The sequence below is a fragment of the Bubalus bubalis genome, chromosome 13, assembly GCF_019923935.1.
Source record: "Bubalus bubalis isolate 160015118507 breed Murrah chromosome 13, NDDB_SH_1, whole genome shotgun sequence".
Lineage (NCBI taxonomy): Eukaryota > Metazoa > Chordata > Mammalia > Artiodactyla > Bovidae > Bubalus > Bubalus bubalis.
Genome location: NC_059169.1, coordinates 37,447,266 through 37,473,861, shown reverse-complemented (window position 1 = coordinate 37,473,861; position 26,596 = coordinate 37,447,266). Strand labels below are relative to the sequence as shown.

The 26,596-nt window shown below is 34.0% G+C and overlaps 1 protein-coding gene across 12 annotated transcripts in view; it reads right to left on the bottom strand.

Moving 5' to 3' along the window:
* The window catches only part of MYCBP2 (MYC binding protein 2), a 263,442-nt gene that overhangs the window by 153,667 nt on the left and 83,179 nt on the right, over positions 1–26,596 (bottom strand). For 10 of the 12 annotated variants that reach the window (XM_025262731.3, XM_044927209.2, XM_044927208.2 and 7 more), the window contains exons 15-20: positions 23,381–23,585; positions 18,898–19,043; positions 18,543–18,644; positions 10,826–10,933; positions 4,063–4,182; positions 2,888–2,969 (exon numbers count right to left, since the gene is read on the bottom strand). In XM_025262731.3, the coding sequence (XP_025118516.3) occupies positions 2,888–2,969; positions 4,063–4,182; positions 10,826–10,933; positions 18,543–18,644; positions 18,898–19,043; positions 23,381–23,585 (763 nt within the window). Of the gene's footprint in view, positions 1–2,887; positions 2,970–4,042; positions 4,183–10,825; positions 10,934–18,542; positions 18,645–18,897; positions 19,044–23,380; positions 23,586–26,596 lie in introns of those variants that run through there. The other 2 variants (XM_044927212.2, XM_045162557.1) reach the window with 2 other exon arrangements.

Genomic DNA, 26,596 nt, shown 5'->3' with positions numbered 1-26,596 from the left:
AGCAAGTCACTGCAAGGCAAGGTATGGCTCAGTGGGTGATAATCAGGACCAGGGGGCAATGTTTTTAGGTACCCTCTTCATTTGAAAAGCTGATGGGAGGTCCTTCCCTTTCATAAACAATTAAACCTCAAGGAGGGGTGGCAGAGTCTTGCACTTATTCTGTTCATTCTTCACACAGCACAGTCACCTGAGGGTTGCAATTTAATCATAGATATGATTTTCACTACTTCCCCCCCACTCAGTCAGGACCAGGAAACACAGCTATCTGTTAACTCTTTTCTGTGGAATGACATCCAAGTACAAAGTCTGATTTGTGAAGACGTGCCCCCCTTGCTGCACACATGACTGATTGCTGTCTCATGTCTAACTGTAAAGCACCTTTCCCAGGTTATGTCATGACTCACAAAATAATTGCCAGCTAAGTAACAATGCAAAAATGATGAAGATGGTAATAATAATAAATCCTCTTCTGGGTCATGAATCTTCTATGAGAAACAGAACAAAAAGCTTCCAAATTCTTCTCCCAACATATTATAAGCCCTGTCTCAGCCTCTGCAAGACTGATGGTCATTAACCTGTGAAACAAAATATCTGCTGCCTCCTAAAGCCTGTAACAGTAACTGCTCAACCCTGCAAAGCCACTGATACTCTGTGATATCCAATGCCCAATATATAAATGCCATATCCAGTGACATTTGGTAAAGTAATTCTGTTAAAAAACTTGTTGCTCTTTCCAAGCACAATACTTGTCACAAAGACTGTGCTGGTTTTATAAATGTCTTAACAAGTACCAAATGTATGCTTCACTTGTGTTTTTAGTGAGAAGTTGAACTCAATGATACCTCAATCATCTCTTTTCATTAGTAACAGCATTCATCAGAGCAACTAAGGACATTCCTTCCATCCTCATTTTGTGTGCGCCGCACTGCACATAGGTCTGACCCTGCCCTCTAGGATGCACGGTGTTTCCTTAATCCTGGAGGCACACTAGAGCGTCAAGAGCTTTTAAGGAAAAAGTGATGCTAGCATTCTATCCAACGCTTGTGGCCACCATCTCCCACTCCGAATGCCCACCTCTCCACAAATGCCTCTTAAAAATTCTAGACTTAGAATCCAGGCGTAGTATTTTTAAAGTCCCCCAAGCAACTCTACTGTACAGCCAGGATTAAGGATCCCTGGTCTTTACTATGTAAATGGTATCATCCCTGCCACAGTAATGCAGTCATTTCAGAATAAAGTAAAAATTCTGGATTTTATTTAATGACTGGAGTGACTCAGTGTATGTGAGTGAGAAACCATGCAGTTCCAATTGATTCTGGCAGCTATCTTATGAATACATGGAAGAATTAGGCAAGAGCAGAGAGACAAAAAGAAAGGTTCTGTGGCAGACTGGATTGGTGAGTCATGTCTAGCCTGAAACGGCCCTATATCTCCCAGACTTACAAATAACCCTGGTATCAGTGATGGGCAGCCACACATGGGGGCCATTCAGATCCTGAAGACCACCTGCTGCAGAGGGACAAGTGACTGACAGGCGATGTTTCCTTGGGTCCACGAGGCCATTCTTCCCCTGGGAAGCTACCAGCTTGTGACTGAGCACTGTGAAGGATGAAAGCTGGCCCATCCTGCCCATTGTGGAACTCTTCCAAAAGTCACCTTGGCTTGAGGACACCCCACTGGCCTGGCTAAAACTCAGTCAGAAATGCACTGTAACCTAATTCTTCCTGTCCCATTCTTCTTCCCTCTTTCCTTTCACAGGGGTCAGATCTACCTCAGGCCAATTCCTGTTCTCTTCCCTTTCACAGCAGTTTTCTATCAATAAACCCTCTGTACATCTAATCCTGCTTTAGCATCTTCTTGGAAGATGTGAGCTAATAAAGATGAATTTTCTATACTTGTAACCCAAAGCACTCTCATTGTACTAAGCAGATATGGACTCAGCTGCTGTGATGAAAGTCAAGAAGCCAGGACTTAAACAAATAGAACTTCTCTCTCAGGTAAGCACCCAAGTATAAGGAGCTGTTGTAGAAGTTCCATGGTGTCAGGGACCCAGACTGTTTCTACCTTGTGGCTCTGCCATTCTCAATACACAGTTTCTAACTTAGGACTGCTGTGATGACTTCTCCAGCTCCCACTGTCAGGCATGGACTCCAGGCAACAAGCAGGGAGGGGAGACAGAGAAATGGAAGAGTATTCCCCTTCCCTTTAACAGTGACCCAGAATGGCACACAGCACTGTAGTTCACACGGCCACACCTTGCTGCAATGGAGGCGGGAAAATGAAGCCTTTAGTTTCACGGTTATGTCATCAACTCAAACCTTATTACCAAATGAGGTAGGGAAGAATGAATAATAAAATATGTCCAAATAGTCTCTACCACAATTAGTTCTTCACTATTCTAGATAAGTCAAAACAGTTTCTCTGAGTGACCATTTTGTTTGAAAATTATTCAAAAACTTTGATGACATCATGTTAATATTAGGCTAAAATTTTAAAATAGATAACATCAAGGAATATGAATATATCCTTTGCTGATTTATTACAATGCCATTTGGGGATAGTCACTGTCTTTTCTATTGCCATGAACAGCCTTTAAGAAGATATTAATTCTGAAGAATATAGTGGGATTTCCTGATAATCATAATCGCTCTTACATTTTAAATGTATAAAATGTAAATCAACTTTTCTCCTAAAACATAAAATCATTTGTCCCTACAAAAGCATTTAACCACAAAATCAAGAACTACCAATAATTTACGGGCCACGCTTTCCAAAACAGTGGTATAAATACTATATCAAGTGTAGAAATATATATTTACAAAGAAAAAAGGAAAAAAGGAAAGAAAGGAAGGAAAAAAAACCACTTTCACACAAGATGTTAAAGTACCTGGAATTGACATCTCCATGTCCGAGCTGCCCATGTTGCCCGTACCCAAATGTGTAGACGTCGCCATTTTCCATTAAAACCACTGAAATCAAAATTCAGAGCTTTATTTTTTCATTATATGCATTTTATATTTCTATCACAAGTATACTGAAAGCAGTTCAAGTTTCACTATTTTTAAAATTTTTAAAATTTGTAGAGCCATTAAGAATAGGCAATAGAAGCAAAGACATTTATATTTAATGAGAAACAATATAATTTTAGTTCTGTAAAATATTTTTTTATAAAAATACATAATGTTTTTAAAACATACACTTTAAACTTATAAATGCCATTTAATAACACTAATAAAACATTGGTCTGAGTCAACTGTTAAGTTTTTTTATAATGAGTAACTACATATAAAATATTCTCTCCTATCTAGGATAATTATATATATGTAGAGGGTATGAGCTCTGCACGATTATGTACAACATCAGTATGTCTGTCAGAACTTTAATATCTGTCAATGTCAATCTGTCAATATCTTACCAAATAAGGAAATATATTGAACAACAAAGAAAGAATTTTTTATTTTTATAAAGGTTGAATAGTACAACTTAAGCTATATAACCCAAATACCAATGATTTAGTAGGAATTGAAATACTTTCTACATTTAAAAAAAGTTTTAAATGTAAAATTTAAAAATTGATATTTTCTTATAAATATTGCACAATAAAGCTGAAGTAAGATGTATGGTTTTTGCAAATGCTTTAACAGCAGATAAAATTTTACATTTATAAAATTAATACACTGTACTGGTACAAAATAGTTTTAAAATTATGTTTTAAAAAGCTCTCAATAAAGTAATTTGTGGATGCAAATTCCCACTGAACAGTAACAAAGCTTATGTACAGCTTATAAAAAAAATTAGAAAATTATAGTTTAAAATTATCTTCAGGAATTTCATGACTTGAATTATAAAATCAGTCCATCAGAAGACAAATGAGAAGTCAGATCTCTAGACAATCATTCCACAGATTTAAAAAGGATTGTCTAATAAATATGCTTTCATAAATTTGAGAGACGCTATAGCTTTTGACACACGGTTAACAGGCTACATTTGTCTAAACTAAACAAACAGGCTATTCAACACAATTGTAAAAATGCAGTTATACCCTAAAGTTCCAGCTGCTACCTGAGTGGTGAAATCCACAGCTGACTTGTACTGCCCGGAGCTCACAGTCAAATCGAACGGAGCCTGGGGGGTATGTTGTGATTTTGCTTGCATCCTTTTCTCCTCGTTCTCCACTTCCATCTGCAAGTGTTATAATTTGTAATTAAGCCATGACTCATCTTCAAAATAAAATTTTAAATCAGTTTACTATGGAAAAACAAGAAAATGTTAAAAGGAACAAGCGAGAAGGATCTGTAGCTGTTAGAAGTGATAGATCAAGAATCTACCTGCAAAGAAGCCAATTTTGAAAATATAACCTATATATTTCTGTTGGCAAAACACTACTAAATCAGTAAAAACACAGATAAGGCCTGGTTACAGATAAAGCCTTTTAATCTAATCAGTTATGTGATGTAAATGGGTCATTGAGTTATAGAAATAACAAAATTCTACATGTAAAGGTTTATATGGGAAATTTTAGTTTGTATAAAAAATAACTGCATGCAAAGTCATTTAACAACTGTTTTAAATTTAGTGATACTGTTAGTGCTAGTCATTAAAAAAAAAAAATTCTAGCCGACTTGCAAATCACTTAGATTTCCCAAACACATCTTAGGAAGACTACTCTGTCCACCAGTATTGCTAAACTCAGTTGAACCTTAAAAAATTTATAAAGATCAAACAGCTTTATCCAATTATTGTAGTTCAATGGTTTCCTGTCAATCATTTCATCTGTCCCACCTTGACCCTCAGCCAGTCTGCTTTGTGGATTTCTTCTGGCCCCCAACCACAACTCTCAACCAGACCCTCTGCTTTTATTCCTTCTTTCTTCCCTTCTTCTTAAATTCCCTACCATAAACTTGCTTTAAGACCCTTCCTCCCCCCGGTTTCTACATTAACTTTAAATAGTTTAGCATTTTAACTATAAAATTTAAAAACACATTCCAGAACATAACAACTTTATTTGGAATGTGTAAATAAGAAAGGTAACTGAACTTTCCTAGCCTAATACTACAGATGAACTAATATGACTTCTATATCATCAAGATTCAAATTCCTTACACATGGAATAAATGTAAATCTGAAAAGAATTTCAGGTCAACTAGCCTAAGTTAATTGCTTTGTGATACAGTAAATCTAAGTAAGTGTCTATAATATGCAGATACACGTGTGGATCTACAGACACACATTTTAAGATAATTCTGTACTTTTACTGCCCATTTTAGAATACTAAACAGAATAATATCATTTCATGTTCATGTATACTTTCCTTACTCTAATATTTCTAATCTTAGTAATATCCAAGGTAAGACAAAACTGGCCTAAATTACGAGTTCCATTTCTCTAACTAAATGACTTTAGCATTTTAAAAAGCTTTAAACTCTTTACAACACTAGGACAGTAAAACCTCACTAATTCGGAATAACACATGGCATATATGACTTACTGGAAAGGTCTTAATTACAGAACGTTTAAATAAAAATTGTTTTATTACCTTCAAGCAGTACAGATTATAGATTAAACTAAATGCTACAATAAATAAAATGTGATTACCTACATTATAATTCAAAATAGGCCTATATTACATAAAAATGTACCATAAACATGAAAGTCCTTTAACATACAAGAATTAATTGCTGGACCCAGAGGCTGAAGGCACGCTGAAGGAATCCTTCATTTCTTGAGCCCTTGGTTTGAAAAGCTAGTGATTTTAGACAGGTTTCCCCTTAAAAGTATGGCCCTGAAAATTCAGAGGAAGAAGTTATTTTGAATTTTTACTCAAAAAAAAATCACAAATACTGCATCTGAAGTATCATAAATTCTGAATTAGTGAGAGGTTTTACTATAAAAGGATAAAGAATAATGATTCCTCTTTTGCTAAATAATCTAATATAGGTTTGCCAATTAAATCTGCAAGAATGTGTACTTGTGTATGGGATTAAAAAAAAAAAAATCACATTTAGTTTCACTCTACCCAAAATGCAATATACTTTTAGTTCAAAGACTCTTCATCCTGGAAAGACAGTGGAATGGTAAAGTATAAACAAGGGCCTACCCAAAAAGTAATAAGCATCTTCCAGAGACTATTTAAATAAGATGACAGATACATAAAACCTTTACAGCTTTATCTCAACTGGTAAAAAATATTTTATTATTAAAACCAACTCTGATTTATCATAGAAGACAAACTGTGTTCGTTTAATTGTGCCAGACCTAACTATATTTAATGCTACACTTTAATTTCAGTTTCTATAAATTTATTGATGCCTAGTTAAAGCTTTCACCTTTGAATTTTGGCATTTTGCCCTCTCTCTTGAATATAGAGATTAAATATAGATACAAACCCCACAACAGAGACACAGCATCAGGGAAAGAGGGAAAAAACGCCTAGTAATTTACTGATTAAAATCACAGTGATTAAATGAGTAGTAATGACTCTCATTTAGAAATAAAAAAATAATAATAGAAACATTTTGTTCATCTAAACAAAACTTTTATCTATAAAAATGATTTGTCAATTATTATAGATGGTGAAATATTATAAGAAAAAAATAGGGATGAAATTCTTGATCACTAGCGGCAGCAGTGACAGAGGTTTTAATATTTGTATCTGGAATTTTATGTCAGTTAAAAAAATAAGTACAATTCTAATAATTTAGAAATTTACAAAAGTTTATCAAAGCAAAAAGATACCTAACCAGTCAAGAGTATAGTGCAAATTCAAAAATTAGTAAGTGAAATTTAGCAAGGTTAATCCTGCTCAAATTCATTATTCAGAAAAGTATTAATGAGGAGAAATAAAATAAACCTCAGATTTTTAGGAAAGTTAGGCCTAAATATTCTTATAATTGCCCATTTAAGCACATCTATCTTTTCCCTAATGTGAATATGCTCATACATATATCACGTGATATTAAAACTCTGATAGCTGTAAAGTTTTGTCTCTAAAGTATAATACGTATATATACATTATATACGCTTATTTGTGTACACAAACAGAGGAAAGAAGATTCAGTATCTAAAAGACTCTACCCTTAATTTTAATTTAAATCTATACTTTTTGGCTAATCTTATAAGCATGCATATTGCTGAATGTATCACAGAAACAGTGAGTACTTGGAACAAAATCACTAAAATAAAACAGCAAAGCAGTAGTAATATCAATTTGCTAAGTATCTCTGCCTGAACACTGAAAATTTAAATAGCACAGTAGATAAGTGTTTTTGGGCGCTGGAACCTAAGAGACTTGGATTGGATCCCTGGCTCTATATATTCATTTGCCAGTTTTATGAAAACTGGATGCTGGATCTTCTCTCTCTTTTAAAAAATTTTTCTTTTTTAATTTTGATACTGGATCTTTTTAAGTTTTAGTTTTCCCATCTATAACAACATGGCACATTACATCACAAGCTTCTTGTGAGAAATAAGTGCAATAATGCATGAAAAGTGCTCAGTCAATATTCACTACTGTTGCTCCTCCTAATCAATTTAGTAATCTGATGATATAGATATCATTATTCCATTTTGCAGTTGGGAAAACCAAGGCTTTAGAGCGGTTAAGTAGCCAGCCCAAAATAATAAATAGTAGAGCAGCTTTAGAAATTGATCAAAAATAAGGGTCACATATTTTACCACCATCAAATGGCTGACATCTTAAATCTTTTGATAAAATAAACTAATCACACATTTAACAAACCTCAAATTTTGTACCTTTAAGATAATTCTAAAAGAGAAAGCAAAGAATTCAATTGGAAAAATTTAAGCTACTATTCATGAAGAATTTTTATTTGCAAAGAATATATATATATACACACACACACATATATATACACTCATATATATCAATTTAATTTTCATATCAACATATTCAGTTTGGAATTATTATTCCTATTTTTGAGATAAGGAAACTGAAACCAAAGAGGTTAAGAAATTTATGAATGGCCACACAGTTGTAGTAAATGAAAAATAGGATTAAAACTGAGGCCTAATTCCAAAGGCCATATTTCCATTACACCATACCACTTCTCTACAGAAAATAGGTGTAAAACACAGAGATGATTTTGTGAGTGCCTTCAGATTTTCATGTCAGTCACTTCTAGACTATCTCTAGAACAATTTGAATGTTCCTAAGAGTAGTACACTAAAATTTTTTTTTCTATTTAAGGCACTGAATAGCTGAAACAAATGTTAATTCAGCTAACTGTTTATAATCTATAGTTACATTCTTTAAATACTATATGTTATACGGATTATATGTTCCTTGTATTGATTCAGTCTTACACACAACTGGCCTCTGGTCAAAATTCGCCTGAAAATTTGACAGATCCTGTGACCTTCTCTGAATTCTCTCCGATCAGCCAGAAGCTTTCCAACTTTCCATCTTAGAATTCACTCCTGTTTACAATGAATCCATAGTTCTTACCCTCCACACACCCCAACAAGAAAGTCACAGTCTAGAGGATTTAAATCATTATTATCCTACAATCTGTACCACCAACATAATTAAAATGTAAGGTGAACACAACAATTAATACAGTGACTTTCTCAGTGGAAGATAAATAGAGTAAGACACAAGAGAAAAAACAAATTTACACAGGAAAAGAAATTTATTGAAAGATTATGACTATATGCAGCAAGAGTAAAAGCAGTGCCTGGCAAGGGGGTTAAATGATAGGGACAGGAAATGCAAAGGGAGCAACAAAAAGCAAACCTGTGGGTTTACAGTGAGTGGTAAGTTAATACCTTCCACATAAAATGGAACACCATTTGATAAAATATTACTTACACTTTAAAGTCGTTTGGTGGTAAAGAAATGAAACTACTTCACTCTATAAAACCAGACAATCTGATGATTTAAAAAAAAAAAAATGACCCTACACTGTAATACTACAAAATCAGTCCTTCCAAAGAGGTTGCTACAGTCTCATAAAATAACCCTGTTACAGACAAGATGAAAGTTGAAAAGTTTCTATAGCTAATCAGTGCGACATCATAAAAAGTCTGTTTTAAATCTGTAACCTTGGTCTTCTTTAGCATTTATTTTAAATTCTGGGAAAAAAAAACCCACAAAGATGACTGTCTATAACATACTAACATGGAGCTGAAAAAGTTTTAAACTGCTTATTGAAATGTAAATAGTGAACCTCAGGTAAAGTATTGGAGAACTCTACTTTCATATAATTGGTGAGAAAAAGACCTGATAAAAGCTTCTCTAATACTGATGCTAAGTCACTTCAGTCGTGTCCGACTCTGTGCAACCCCTTAGACGGCAGCCCACCAGGCTCCCCCGTCCCTGGGATTCTCCAGGCAAGAACACTGGAGTGGGTTGCCATTTCCTTCTCCAATGCATCAAAGTGAAAAGTGAAAGTGAAGTCGCTCAGTCGTATCCAACTCTTAGCGACCCATGGACTGCAGCCTACCAGGCTCCTCTGACCATGGGATTTTCTAGGCAAGAGTCCTGGAGTGGGTTGCCATTGCCTTCTCCGTCTCTAATACTGGCACAGTGGAAAATATGAGATCAGAAATTCTGGCAGTAACTAAAATAATTTGCATAGCATACCCCAAATAGTATTCCTTATATTTTAATATTAATGGCACTGTTAAGAGCATCCAGTAAATAAAACAATCACAAATTTTACTATGGTTAATCACATTAGATTTAAACTAATCTCAATTTTTATTCCTGCAGAATATAATTTGAATAGCTCTTTGTGGTTTAACTAAAAACAGGAGTTTGTTTTGTTTTACGTTTTTACCTTGAGTGGCAAACTGAAAGACTGAAACAGGCAAATAAAAATAAAATGGATTACAATATATTGCACGTGAAAGTTTAAAAATAAAATTCGTCTGTAACAGTTCTGTAGCTCTCCCCCCCAAAAAGAGAAAATATTACTTAGATTAACTTGCACAGAATATGTGTTTTTAAAATCTTCTGCTCTACTTTGCAGGGTTCATTTCAGGCATTTAAGAAAATATTAAATCTAAGTTGTACTACTCCAAGAGTGGCTGGTTCACATGCCAGGATTCAAGGCAGAATTTATACATAAATTTGTAAGTTCCCTGCATTAAACTCTTTCCTGATCTTAGCTGACCCATTTCTTGTTTAAACAAATCTTGCTTTAGGAATATTTTTAATTAATCTAGAACTCAAATCTCAAACAATTATATGGCAAGATATCGCCAGTCACTCAAGATTTGTTGAGACCTATGGCACTTTCTGAGGACTAGAGTAGGTCTACTCTTTACTGACATCTATCACTTTTAAACCTCAAATATCAAATAAATCATGTGTATTATATATATAAACTTTTATATTAAAACAAATGAAGCATCATAGAGGTTAACTCATTATCACTTTATACACTGAATTTAGTAATTCTGTTAATTCTGAAGCAAATGAACAGCATTAAAAAAAGAAAAAAGGATTGCAAAATGCCAGATGACAGTCATCTAAGAGTAGATAATAAAGTATATAAAATAGAGAGCCGTCATTATTTTTTCCACCTTTCCTTAACCTTAGGAAATTTGAAAAGAAATGGAAAAGAAAAGGATACATTGTAAAATGTCTTCTTTTTATTAAAGTTAACAAAAAAATACAGTGAAATAAGATTGACAGTCATTGACAAACAGTACACTTTCAGCATGTTCTTTCTCCTCAGGCTATATAACAATGATAGAAGCAAAGTAGAAGAATTAGGTTTGTGCATTTTCCCAGAGACAATACTCAAATAAGTGGAAGAAGTTGGGAAACCATCCCGCCTAGTTGAGAAGGAAGACCAAATACCTTTGTGCTTGTCCCGCTTATGCTTTAGCTGTGCTGGATGGGATCTGAGTCTGGCTAGAGCCTGTTCTCGGTGGTTCATAAAAATAGGACCAGCAAATACAAGGGGGCCTGAGGAGAAACATTTTGTATATGCATAGAAAAGCTCACAAAATAAAAACACTACAATGAACAAAAGTAATTCAAACCAAAAAGCATGGAAATTAAAATTTGGGACATCATTCTTTTCTCCCAAGTCCCCTCCGTTAACTTCCCGCTCCCAACCATAACCTATTCACCATTCCACACACAAGTTTTAGTATCTTAAATACAGTTAATAAAGTACAAATTCTAATCTTTTATACTTATAATATTACTAGGTGGTTACTAACAGTCTCAAATAGATAATCAGAAAGTTCCAACAGAATAAATCAAATTTTCCTATAAACCTTTTAATATCACATATATTCACACTTAGTAAACTATATATTCATTAAAAATAAATATATTTCCTTTTAAAATACCAAAAACCAACTCAGTCTTAAATCAATGATTAAAGTTTAACAAGGTCTTCAAGATTTAATATCCATGCTAATCTTGATATAAAACCAAGAGATTACTAATTTAACTACATTTTGTCAAAGAAAACAGGTTGTCAAAAACAAAACAAAAAATTCTTATGATCTGAGATACACATATTTATATACATACACATTTATATCACATATATGTATGTATACATACATACACACACACATACGTGTGTGTGTATATATATATGTAAAATCATTGCTTTATAAAGACAGTATTTTGTAAGCTGTATTTTATTTTCTAAAAAGATAAATCTAACTTTATGTATGATTTCTGTCACCACATACACAAAATCAGACACAAGGATAAGCTCAATTTCACACTGATGATAAAGAAGGGAATCTAAACCCAGTTACATTTTTGAAACATTAACCATTCTCTCATAAAATGATTTCTTTCTGAAGCCCCTCTATGTACATAACACTATACACTGACAAAGATTACAGTCATTTCTACTTATATAAGAAAAAATTTATAGCCAAATTAATTTCAGCAAAATTCAAAAACTGTTTTCCCCATTACTGTTTAGCTTGAAAATAAAACTTTATACCTTAAAGTCTTAGTTCTTTTATTATAGAACAGAACTACAGTTTCCTTGAGCTTTAGCAATATCAAAAACGCTTACAAATTTCAAAATAGTGAATTTGACAGTTAAGGAGTTACTGATATTTGAAAAGGAAATTGACAGTATATACACACTGAACATTTTAAATTAAATTTCTTTGTCATTCTCTATAGATCTTTAGCTATAACTAATTGTTCTAACAATGGACAAAGTTAAACTATTGCTCTGTAATAAACTTTGAAAAATGTCATGTTAAATACCAAAATACCCTGCATTAAACATTAAAAATGGGTAGAAAAATATTTTTAAAGTATGTCTCTGGATACAGGAAAAAACATAAGCAGCATCAATTCAATGAAACACCAAGAATAATATATCCTATGATTACTACAGACAGAAATATGCTAATTTAATGCTAATAGAAGAGTTAAATATTATTTTCCAGTAACACAGTATCAATCATTTTCAAACTAATATTATATAAACTAAAGAAGAAGAAGTAGAAGTGAAGTCGCTCAGTCATGTCCGACTCTTTGTGACCCCATGGACTATAGCCTATCAGGCTCCTCCGTCCATGGGATTTTCCAAGCAAGAGTACTGGAGTGGGTTGCCATTTCCTTCTCCAGAAGCCTCACCTTTAAAATGTAACAAAATGAGACACATTTCAAGTAAGAACATGTTCTTATCCATATGCCCTATTTTCCAATTTATTTAAACAGATGATATAAATCACTCTAAAAAAGTATATAAGACACTTTCTAACTACACAAAAGAATTGCAAATATTAAAATAACAATAATATTAAGCTGTATTACCATTTTATAATTCCTATGGTCTGCCAGAGATATTATTTCTTTCAGAAAAACATTATACCCATAATATTCATAGTTCTTTAGCTTCTCATAAATTCAAACTTTTTAGAGACCTTTCTGTACATAAACACAGAAGGCCTACAAGCAATGACACATAGAAAGTACACCATTCAAACTCAACTTGTTACCATTTATACTATCAGGTTACCAGGTTCTAAAATACTCTGTATCCCATGGACTAAAATAATTTTCTTACATAATTAAGTCACTCATTTATTCACCAAACATTTTTTATTATCTTCAATGTCATAGATGCTGGGTATCACAGATATAATGACAAAGACACAGATTTCATTCAAATTCAGTCCACCAGGGAAGTCAGAATGAAAACAAAGAATTGCAATATGTTCTGATAAATGTTATTATAAAGGAAATCTGTACACACTGTATCTTGAAGGATGAAAAGTAATCAAATCAACTTGGGTGAACTAAAAAAGTTTTAAAGACTGAGAAAAGTTTTGCCAAGAGAGAAAAAAGAGAAGAGGGCATTCCAGGTAAAAGGAATAGGATTTATAAAAGCAGGAAGACATAAACAACATTACTATATGGTCATTAAAAAAAAAAAAAAAAAACAGCTGAAATGGATGGAGTATAAGGTTATCAGGCAGAGAGTAGTAGGAAATGAGTTTGGAGACAAATATACAAAAGAGGTAATTAATGCCTTTTGATACTATTAAGCCTCACTGCAGAGAGTGATGAGAAGTCCACAAAATGTTTTCAGTTAGTTGACAAAGACATATTAAATTAACCAACTTCAGGCACAGGTCCTAGGAACACTTGGACAAATATGATGACACCATCTCTGACTCAGGAAGCTTATAGTCTAATGACTGAGAAAGAGCTTACACAAAACTCAAGAAGAAATTATTCCAGTGTGCTAAGAGAAAACTGAGCATACTGGAGGGGCAGCCAGCAAATCTTGAGGGTGGGGAAGTAGGAGTTCCCTTCAGAAAGTTACAGATAATACATTCCAAGAACCTAAGATTATTATCATCTTTTGGGCCAGTAATTATATATCCAGAAATCTGTCCTAAGGAAAACTTAAATTTTTTTTAAAGATTTAAGCTCAAAAATGTTAATAACTTGTAATTGTAACAAAACATTTAAAACAATCCAAAAAGAAGAAAAGTTAATAAAAAACTATGGTATCTTCTCTCACAGGAACAATGGTAAGCCATTAAAACAAAATTTATGAAGGAAAAAAGTGCTCCTGTGCTATTTAAATTAGCAATGACAAAACGTCATTCATCAACATTTTACAAAAGTTAAAAATAATATAAGGCAGATGGTGCTAGAGGAAAACACCACTCATATATTAGTCTTGAGAAGATAAATTCCTATAACACTTAAAAAATAATTTGAAATACATGTTAAAATTTAAAATAGGCACACTCTCTGGCCCACATAGTCTATCTCTGGGAAGCTCTACTATATAAATAAAAATTCCACTACATATGGCTACAAGTTAAAGAATATTTATTATAGCAAAATCCACAAAAAGCTGAAAATAATCTTAATGACCACCAATAAAATAATAGTTGAATAATCTGTGGTGCAGACAGATTATGTTATGCAGCTATTAAACAGAATGTGGCAGGTCCATACTCACTGATATAGTACATGTTCATGCTGTATTGTAAAGTGGGAAAAAGATGCTGCAAACAACTGTATATTTAATACAGTATCACTTCTGTAAATAAACTGCCTAAACTTTTACATAAATGTTGATATCTGCACATGACTCTATATCAATGGAGTAGGATACAGAAATATACCTAGCAGGCTAAACCTCATTTGCTCCATAAAAGAGAATGGGAAGGCAAGGAAAAAAAAACTGCTAGAAAAATTTAAAAATGTGTATACCATAACATTAAGCAAATATATAAAATAAAATTCAGCCATTGATTATAACTGGAAGTGTATAAAACCTGACTAGAAGTTGACCAAGAATTAAAGCAATAATTTAATTAAAGGATATGTTTTTAGAAAACCTTTAACCTAAATTCCTATAATACTTTAATATGGTATTGCAATAAGGCACAGAAAAATTTATGTTGCAATCATTAAGGGGAAAAAACAGCATACCAATATACATCACAGTAAGAAATGATATAAAATATCTAAACAAAAAATCTATATATAGAAAAACTTAAAGAAGTATACCAAAATTCTAAAGCAGTTATCTCTGGATGAAAATTTACAGTGATATTTTTTCTTACTCATGTTTTCTAGGTGTGTCATATAATATTTTTATTTAAAAAGGGACTTTAATGTGTATAGTATTAGATCAGCTGATACTGGATTCAATAGGTCAGATCAAGAAAACAATGGCTTTTGAAGCTTAAAAGTCAATAGCGATAACTTCTCAATCCCCTTGAAACTGGAGAGACTATAACACATTTATTTTTACATTCTAATTTGTAAGTATGGGAAACTAATTTTTTCCTTATCAAATGGAATCACTTTATTTTATAGAAGATGTAGCGGGTTTTGTTAATAATAATCAAAAGTTTTGTGATGAGCATCCCAAGGTTGCAAGGAAAGCAACCAAGTAGAAGCCAGAGCAGGAAAAGAATCAAATCCAAAGAGAACAGAAGTTTATTAAATAGCCCATCACCATCACTAGCATCCTCATCATCACCACCATCAAATGTTTACCTAGGGCTGAGTATATATGCCAGGTATTTTCATGCATATCACTTAATCCTCATCCTTACTTAAGTAAGTACAGTTGCAATCCTCATTTTAAGGGTAAGGAAACTGAGATTCAGAGTGGTTATACTCCAAGTAAAAGTTAAGAAGCCAGGATATGAACCAAAGTCTAACTTTAGAACCTATACTCTCAACCACCATGCAATATAGCCAGGCTAGTTATAAAATGTATTACTCAAATGAGACTCTCTACTGAGAGCAAAAGAGGCCACTCTAAGTAATATGTCCAGACCGTACGCGTAAAACAGGACTGTCTCAGGAAAACAGGAGGCATAAAATGGGACTGTCCCAGGCAAAGGACGTAACACATTTATCAACAGTTCACAATTATGAAACTTTGATTTGACATTTGGTGCGGGGGTGGGGAGAGAAAGAAGGAAAGGTAGACAGCATTATCTGAGCATAGCTTTCCTTACAACAGAGTGCTGAGAAGGAATATAAACACAAGAGCACTCATATAATCACCCAGGAGACCTGATGACTTAAGAGCTACTAAAAATCAAACTGAACAAGCACTCCACTTGTTAAACCAGTCTCAGAGACTTACATATCAATCAACTCTGTCTTATCTAAAACACAAACTCAAAATTTACAGATTATAAAATCTGTAAATGAATACTATCAGTACCTAAGAATATATATGTAAGAAAAGTATTATCTGGAAGAATAATAGCATAAAAACAATCAAAGACAAAGTTCCAACTTTATCAAAAAGTAGTGACCACACTGCTTTTGCGGGTTTCAATAGCAACAGAAGAGTTTGTGTCAAAAATAGCAGCTAAACCACATCAACAGGCCTGAGGTTAATGAGTAAGGCTTTAATACTAGAGTTAGGTTCAAAAATTTTGATCAACTTCAAAACAGCTAACAAAAACTTGGTAAACAGGATGAGATAGATAAATCAAGTAAAATAATTTAACTTAATCTAATCCCCAAAGCCTGAAATTTAAATATAGGTAAAGCCAACTAATAACAAACCTAATTAACAACAGACTGCTTTTAGTTATCTAAAAAGCATCAAGTAGAAGCCAAGGTTGGGGAGGCGGGGTGGCGGGGGTGATGCAGGCTGCCAACAACTATATATGTGTGGCAGCTGGAACACTAAAAATTTATTTGACGTTCCTGTTCTTCCTGAGGACAAAACAAGACTAATAATCCTCGCTAGCAATGTGCCAAACAAAAATTCTAGAATGTTGTGCATGTGACTCAAATCTGTATTGAAGACTCTCAAATAGGCAAAAAGCATGAGGCCCAAGTGATTCTGAGAGTGAAGGTCCATGGAACAAATTTTGAACATTACCGCCCTAGAGTAGCAGTTCTCATACTCCGGCACCCTCAGAATCACCTGGAAAGCTTGTTAAAGCACAGATACAATAATCTAATTTCCATAAATATTTAACAAAGGAGTTTTTTAAACTTGAAAGGGTTAGAGTATATGTTTTAAAGGTCCATGATACATTTTAAAATATATGCAAAAGAATATTCTGCAATCACAAAGTTTTGTTGAATAACCAGTGCATAATCAATATTCTTTTATTCTTTTATTGGTACAGAAATATACTGTACCAAGAGAATATCTTCTGACAGAGGAAGGTAAAATTTTACTAAGATACACACTAGGCAAATAATTAAATGTCATCATAAGGATTTGCTATACTTAGGTTGAAACATAGGAAAGTGGGAGTTTTGTAGGTGATTTTGTATGATTCAACCTAACATCTCCAAAAAAAGAGAAAAAAACACGTGGTAAATCCATCACTGATACTTAACCTTGAGTAAATCACACTATCAATATAAAAGGAATTATTACTTTATTACTATGCATGAGAACTTAAATTTTACCACATTCTCTACAAAACATTTAATATGCAATTTTCCCATACATGTATATAATGTAAATAACACTACATATTTATATTAGTCTCATTAAAATATCATTTAAAGGGAATGACTTTATGTAAACAAAGCCAAACCAACAGCAAATATTCACTGTATCAACTCCTCAACATTGCTTATTAGATACTATAAAGAACAATTTCCAAGTTCTAAGCAGATGTTTTATGACCTGAGTTTTTATTAAAAAGAATTTACTATGTGTACTACACATTTTATACTTACTCCCTTTTATATTATAAAAATGGAATGCCTAAAAAGTCTGTAATTATGATTCAATGAGTAAAAGGTTTTATCTCCTGTATCAAATATCATGCAATTCTAATAAATCTTAAAATATACAATATCACTAAATATTTCTAATTAAGATTTTACCTAGCAGAGAAATAAAATCATAGACCTTTGGAACAATATGTCTTAATTCTGCAAAGAAAAGAATCTACTGGACAACAATAACTTTAGTAATACTTATATTTACCTCTGCTTGTTGGATATACACTAAAATATTTATAATCACTGTTAAATGTATTTTTCAGGTTGAGAAATGGTCAAGAACAATAGGGAAAAAATAAATAATATATCTATCTTTGCAATTAAAACCTGCAGACCCTCTAACTTACCCTTCTTGTACATAACCAGAATAAGCTTTTTTCCATAAAGATACATAAAAGCGTACTTATGCACTCAACTGGAAGAAGAGTGGTAAGACCACGTCCAAATGATAATGACTGTAAATGAGTACGAAAGCAGAACTTAAAACACTAATTTGGCATTCATAGTTAAGCAGATATGTCTAAATATGGGTGAAGGAGAGTTCCTAGAATTTGTTTTTTTTTTTTTAAAGGTTGCCATTGATAATAGTTTTTGATGCTTGTCATATGGCACAATTCTTAACATGGCTGACTTATGCCATAGACACACTACTGAAATAAATGGATGTATTAGCACAACTGTAAATACCCGAAATATCTTCATATTACTTTCATAAGTTACTAGAATGTTACTAATTTTAATTTCATACCAAATCAGCCTATTTTATAAACTTCTAAGTGGTCTCAGTGTAAGAAAATGGATGTTCATACATATTTTCTCTGCAGCTACATCTTACCTCTTCCTTCATCTAATCTGTGCCTCCTGATTACACGTTGCCGTTTTTCTTCTTGGCGTAACTGAAGGTGTTCTTCAATGTTAACCCCAGGCACTGGGACAGCTGATGATGACAATCAATCAATTAGTTTTTTAATAGATATGACAAAACTAAATAAAATTCAAGATAATAAGCTAACAAAAACATTGTCTAAAACACAAATGATTTTTACTGCAAGAATTTTAGCAAAAAAGCAACTCATCCCTTAATCAATGACAAATTGTCAGTTACCAAACAAGCAGCATCACATAATTGACTATTACCTTAGTTTTTTAACATGTCTACAAGGAATCATTTAAACTATCAGAATTACTACCTAACAGAAGATCTAATGGTATCATCTCTTTCACTGCGTCAAGAATTCCTCTTTGTCTTGCCTCTTGACCATCCAATTCTCTCGCGCAAGCCTTGCAACATCCACATACAGCACAGCCAGATTCTCCAGAACCACAACCACAGATCCTAAAAACAAATAAATTAATTATTAGCTGGAGTCCTTCTCTTTCCTTAAAACTCCATAACATCTTTTCTGCATTTTTAAGATTAGCTTAAATGAGTCTGCAATGCAATCACCCCTTCAGAAGACCAGAATTTGTCAATTTTAAAGAAAAGGTATGAATAGATGAATAATTAAAAGGTATGATTCAATACTAAAAACACCCAATAGGCATAATGAATATATTTCTACAGAAAATACAAATGGATTCTGCTGATTTCAAAGCTTCTATTTACAGTCTTTTAGAAGTTTTCATAGTTAGTGAGGCACCAGCAGCTTTAGTACTAAACAGACAGCAAATAAACAACATTGCTATTTCCCAGACAAGTTACAGGAGGTGTGGGCAGCCTTCAGGGAGTGAGCTCAGCCTGAAGCTTCATGCGTTCTGTCTCCTTCCCCTTCCTTTCCTTTACATGTCATCATCTCCCATTCTCTCCTTTCACAAATATTACAAATATTGTGTAATATTTGAAGTCATTTGTAATAGCAGTTTTCTGCATGTTTATTCCTAGGGTGACTTTATTCATGTATTTATTTCAGTTTCACTAATAAAGAAATTACTGTATGTGGTTAGATACTGTCCATTTAAATCTATAAAAAATTATTGGAAACTGACAGTATATCTCTGGGAAAAAGTATATAAAGAATAAGAATTAACTTCAAGAAGGACCAAGGAATTCAGAAATTAATTTATGATATTTATCAACGGCTTAAGTTCAGAGATTGGGAACACTTAGTTTTAAATGGAAATATAGCTTGGGAGAAATCCAGAAAGCTAAATTTCAATCCCAATTAAAAAAAAAAAAAACAAAAAACACAGAATCTTTCTTTTATCCAAATTATATTTTAAAATAAACAAGTTAGGGGTTTAAATAGAGCAAACAGACCCAAACATACAATTTTCTAGAAGAAATATTATCCTTTAACAAAGAAAGCCAAAATATTTTTTGACACAGGCTAAAAATGCAAAGAAAATTTATTCTTAAAAAATCGGAATATTCCAATAGCCTAAAAGAAACAGCCTATTATACACACATGATCTAATTAACTATGTTAGGCCAAGTTATAAACCCAGAAATATACTCATAGGAGATCCAGACATTATTTGGGAAGAAACACCTAAGTACTAACAAGGTGTCAAATAAGGAAGCCAGAGATCAAAAAGCGGCTAGTCTCACTGAGTTTTTCTTCAAAGGATTCCCCCTACTTCCCAAAGTTAGCTAATTATCATAAATAATCTGATCTTAGAAAGATAAGAGCTATCATAATACAAAGATGTATGATAATTAATTTCATCTCCCAAAGGATATCCCATTGTATTAGCTATAAACAACTAAAATTCTATCCAACATTTTAGGGGAAAACTGCATTCTGATTCTGACAAATCCACATAATAACTTTAAAATGATAATATAACAGAATCCTGGAGGCGGGGAGGGGGGAGACCCAACAAGAATAAAAAGGATAAATATAACAAGCATAATGCAACTCTAGAAGTAACAGTTCCTAGAACTTCTAAAATTGGAACACTTTATTAATTAAAAGAAAACTACATGCCACTAATTGAGTATTCAGTATGATCTTTGATAATTCCACACAGAAAAAACTCATATTCAACACAAATTAATAGATATTTGGCCATAAAGAAGTCTTAGAAAAAGACTACAAATGAAGGCAGAGATCCATGCATTAAAGAAATTCATGACCTGTTTTAAAATAATAGTTTAAGTCAGAAAAAGATAAATATATGATATCAATTTTATGTGGAATCTAAAAAAAAGGCTACAAATGCACTTATCTACAAAACAGAAACAGAATTATAGATACAGAAAATAAACTTATTAGAGGGTAAGGAGAAGAGGGATAAATTAAAAGATTGAGATTGACACATACATACTACTACATATAAAACAGATAACTAACTAATAAGGACCTACTGTATAGGGAACTCTACTCAATACTCTGAAAGCCTATATGAAAAGAGAAACTAAAAAGGAGTGGATATGTATATAACAGATTCACTTTGCTGTACACCTGAAACTCACAAACATTATAAATCAACTCTACTCCAATTAAAATAAAAATAAAATCTGAATAAGTAGAAAAACACATCATGTTACTGAATGGAATTATTTAATACCACAGAAATCAATTCTAAAACTAATCAATTCAGTTCAGTTCAGTTGTTCAGTCGTGTCCGACTCTTTGCAACCCCATGGACCGCAACACGCCAGGCCTCCCTGTCCATCACCATCTCAAAGAGTTTAGCCAAACTCATGTCCATTGAGTCGGTGATAACGTCAATTAAAGTTATATTTTAATTAATTATCTAAGAATAGTCCCCCAAATGATAAAAAAGACACTGAGAGGAGCTAACCTTACTATACAAAATATAAACCACATAATATTAGCATAAGACTGGATCGATAAACAATGGAAGTCCGAGGAAATAGGTTGTTACATATAAGGGAATATAATAAATGATAAATCTGGTAGCCAATTCAAATGTAATGACTGTACAATGGACTACAAAATAGGTAAGAAAATAAAGTTGGCTATCTACCCCACATCAAAACCATTTCTACTGACATTAAAATCTAAGCAAATAAAACAGGTTTTAGAAGAATATTTAAGGTATCATATAATCAACTAGAAATCGAAAGACCTTTCTGGTCTAGATAGAAAATTCAAAAATTTCAAAGAAATACATATTTGCTTATAAAAAATGTTAAGTGCTTCTGAATAATAGAATATAGGCTAATTTAGCTAAATGATCATTAGTAAATTGGGAAACACTATTTGCACAGAAAACAGAAAATGGTTAATACTAAGAATATTCATAGAACACCTTCCAATTGTTAACACAGGCAAAGATTTTAAAGAAAAAACTCACAGAAGAGTATATTTAAAAAGCCAGGAGAAATGTGAGTCATGGAAATATAAATGAAAATAATGATGTGATATCACTTTACATCCACTGAGCTGACAACATTAAAGAATTGTATGAGCCACTATGGCAGTATTTCAAAAGTGTGCCTTCTGCTATTAGCAAAAACAGAAACCATTCATCTTTTTAAAGAAATAACCAGCAAGGTAACCAGAATTGAAAGAGACACATGAACCCCAATGTTCACTGCAGCACTGTTTACAATAGCTAGGACATGGAAGCCACCTAGATGTCCATGGGCAGATGAATGGATAAGGAAGTTGTGGCACACATACACAATGGAATATTACTCAGCTATAAAAAAGGATACATTTGAATCAGTTCTAATGAGGTGGGTGAAACTGTAGCCTATTATACAGAGTGAAGTAAGTCAGAAAGAGAAACACCAATACAGTATATTAACACATATATATGGAATTTAGAAAGACAGTAACAACAACCTTATATGCAAGATAGCAAAAGAGATACAGATGTAAAGATAAAAATAAAAATAAAATCCGAATAAGCAGAAAAACACATCATGTTACTGAATGGAATTATTTAATACCACAGAAATCCATTCTAAAACTAATCAATTCAGTTCAGTTCAGTCGCTCAGTCGTGTCTGACTCTTTGCAACCCCATGGACCGCAGTACACCAGGCCTCCCTGTCCATCACCAACTCCAGCCTTTTGGACTATGTGGGAGAAGGCAAGGGTTGGGACCATACGGGAGAATAGCATTGAAACATGTATATTATCCTATGTAAAACAGATGACCAGTGCAAGTTCAATGCATGAAGCAGGCACTCAAAGCTGGTGCTCTGGTACAACCCAGAGGGATGGGGTGGGGAATAAAGTGGGAGGGGGCTTCAGGATGGTGGGTCACATGTACACCATGGCTGATTCATGTCAATGTATAGCAAAAACCACCACAATATTGTAATTAGCTTCCAATTAAAATAAATAAATTAATTAAAACAAAACAAAAACAACCATCAAAAACAAAACAAAAAAACAAATTTTTTAAACAAGCAATAATAGTCCTGGGGATACACTCCATAGAAACAGATTCATCAATATATAAAAACCTATGTACATTTTTTTGTGAAATAAAAATTTAAGTAATAAAATGAACTGAGGACTGGGGGGCGAATAAATAAGGTTTAAACAAATTAAATGAAAGAGAAGCACCTTAAATAAAATAAGCCTGACTTAGAAATTATTACAATAGAAAATAAATATAAGAATTATAGGTGTATGCCAATATGCTTTGTAAGAAACAACACAACAGAATACACTCTAGCATAACTGTGAAAAAGGGTTTGGCATATTTTCCACTATTATTTCCTCTCTCAAGTATTGCACGTTCTCTTACCCTCCAGGGACTCTGTCTGGACGCCCACTGCTGACGCAGCTGGCCCCGTAACCCGTGCAGTCTCCGCACACGGTGCACACCATGCACTGCTCCAGCTTCCACTTGTGCATGCCTGGAGGACACATCATGGACTTCTCGTCCTTCTCATCCAGCTCCTCTTCCAGGTCCTCATCCATTGCGGTTGCCATATTTTCAACTCCAAACCCTATTTAAAATATCAGTCTATCATTTTCATCTAGATTATTCCCATGTCTAAAAAACTGGTAATTTTACTTCCCCATTAAAAAAAATACATAACACAAACTAATCCAAGTGACTATACAAAGGTATGATAAAATATAACAGCAACAAAAATAACATTTAATTTAGGAACCACCAATAAATGCTCTCTTCATTTCCTTTCTGCAAAAAGAAGCAGTGGTGGCAGGAGTATTTCTTAGCTGTAATTATCTGTTATTCGTTAATTCTAATTTTTTCTGATTTTAGCCCCTCCTGTCCATCCTCACCACCAATACTTTCATTCAACAGACCAAAGAAAGTGTTCTAACCACATTCTAAGCCAAGACCTCCCTCATTCATTGCTAGAATCAATCAATATCCTCTCATTGCTAGAAATCAGCTTCTCAGACTATATATTTGACCCTGCTGCTGCTGCTGCGTTGCTTTAGTCGTGTCCGACTCTGTGCGACCCCATAGATGGCAGCCCACCAGGCTTCCCATCCCTGGGATTCTCCAGGCAAGAACACTGGAGTGGGTTGCCATTTCCTTCTCCAATGCAGGAAAGTGAAAAGTGAAAAGTGAAAGTGAAGTCGCTCAGTCATGTCCGACTCTAGCGACCCCATGGACTGCAGCCTACCAGGCTCCTCCATCCATGGGATTCTCTAGGCAAAAGTACTGGAGTGGGGTGCCATTGCCTTCTCTGATATTTGACCCTATGACTTACAAACTACAAACCTCTAATGCCTTTCCAAGGTCTTCAAAGGAACAAAACTGCTTAGCAAGATACAGTCAGTCACAAAAGGACTCCCTACTTCCTCCAAGCTCATTCCCTCTATGCAAATTACATTCCACCTGAATTCAAATTCCCTCTGCTTTCTGAACATCCTCTGCTCTTTCGCAGGTTCAGGGCCTTTGCTCATCTTTGCTCCACCTGTATCTCTATACCTCATTTATCAGATGCCTCTTCCTATCTCATCTGGAGAGAAACTCCTTCAAAAACTCAGCTCAAAGGTCATTTCCTGTGAAAACACTTAGAATTTTTTCCAGGTAAGTCATTATCTCTTCAAAGCCTGTAAATATCTCACTTAAAGCTTATTTGTGTTAGAATTCATTCAAATATTTTTTTAATTAAACACCAACTATGCCCCATACATTCCTTTATGGCAGAATCAACTAACTTATTGAAAAGGGCTAGGTTGTAAATAATTTAGGCTTTGGGGGCTACATAAGTCTATGTCACTCTTCTAAAAAAATCAGTTAAGTCTCTCAGTCTTTTCCAACTCTTTGCAACCCCGTGGACTGTAGCACACCAGTCTTCCATGTCCATCACCAACTTCTGGAGCTTACTCAAACTCATGTCCATCAAGTTGGTGATGCCATCCAACCATCTCATCCACTGTTGTCCCCTTCTCTTCCTGCCTTCAATCTTTCCCAGCATCATGGTCTTTTCAAATGAGTCAGTTCTTCTCATCAGGTGGCCTAGGTACTGGAGCTTCAGCATCAGTCCTTCCAATGAGTATTCAGGACTGATTTTCATTACTGACTTTGATCTCCTTGCTGTCCAAGGGACTCAAAAGTCTTTTCCAACACCAATTTCAAAAGCATCAATTCTTCAGCACTCAGCTTTCTTTATAATCCAACTCTCACATCCATACATGCCTGCTGGAAAAACCATAGCTTTGACTAGATGGACCTTTGTCAGCAAAGTAATGTCTCTGCTTTTTAATATGCTGTCTAGGGTCGTCGTAGCTTTTCTTCCAAGGAGCAAACATTTTTTAATTTCATGAATGCAGTCATTATCTGCAGTGATTTTGAAGCCCAAGAAAATAAAGTCTGTTACTATTTCCATCGTTCCCCCCATCTATTTGCCATGAAGTGATGGCACTGGATGTCATGATCTTAGTTTTTTGAACATTGAGCTTTAAGGCAACTTTTTCACTCTCCTCTTTTCACCTTCAAGACGCTCTTTAATTCCTCTTCATTTTCTGCCATAAGGGTGGTGTCATTTGCATATTTGAGGTTACTGATATTTCTCCCAGCAATCCTGATCCCAGCTTGTGAGTCATCTTTCCCAGCATACTCTGCATATAAGTTAAATAGGCAGGGTGACATACCCCTTTCCCAATTTGGAAACAGTCTGCTGTTTCATGTCCAGTGCTAACTGTTGCTTCTTGACCTGCATACAGATTTCTCAAGAGGCAGGTAAGGTGGTCTCGTATTCACATCTCTTTCAGAATTTTCCACAGTTTGTTGTGATCCACATAGTCAAAGACTTTGGCATAGTTAATAAAGCAGAAGTAGATGTTTTTCTGGAATTTTCTTGCTTTTTCTATGATCCAACGGAAGTTGGCAATTTGACCTCTGGTTCCTCTGCCTTTTCTAAATTCAGCTTGAACCTCTGGAAGTTTTTGGTTCATGTACAGTTGAAGGCTGGCTTGGAAAATTTTGAGAATTACTTTACTAGCGTGTGAGATGAGTGCAATTGTATGGTAGTTTTAACATTCTTTGGCACTGCCTTTCCTTGGGATTGGAATGAAAACTGACCTTTTCCAGTCCTGTGGCCACTGCTGAGTTTTCCAAATTTGCTGGCATATTGAGTGCAGCACTTTCATAGCATCATCTTTTAGGATTTGAAGTAGCTCACCTGGAATTCCATCACCTCCACTAGCTTTGTTCGTAGTGATGCTTTCTAAGGCCCACTTGACTTCGCATTCCAGAATGTCTCACTTTAGGAGGGTGATCACACCATCATGGTTGTCTGGGTCATAAAGATCTTTTTTGTATAGTTCCTCTGTGTATTCTTGCCATCTCTTCTTAATACCTTCTGCTTCTGTTAGGTCCATACCATTTCTGTCCTTTATTGAGCCCATCTTTGCATTAAGATTCCCTTGGTATCTCTAATTTTCTTGAAGAGATCTCTAGTCTTTCCATTCTATTGTTTTCCTCTATTTCTTCACACTGATCACTGAGGAAAGCTTTCTTATCTCTCCTTGCTAT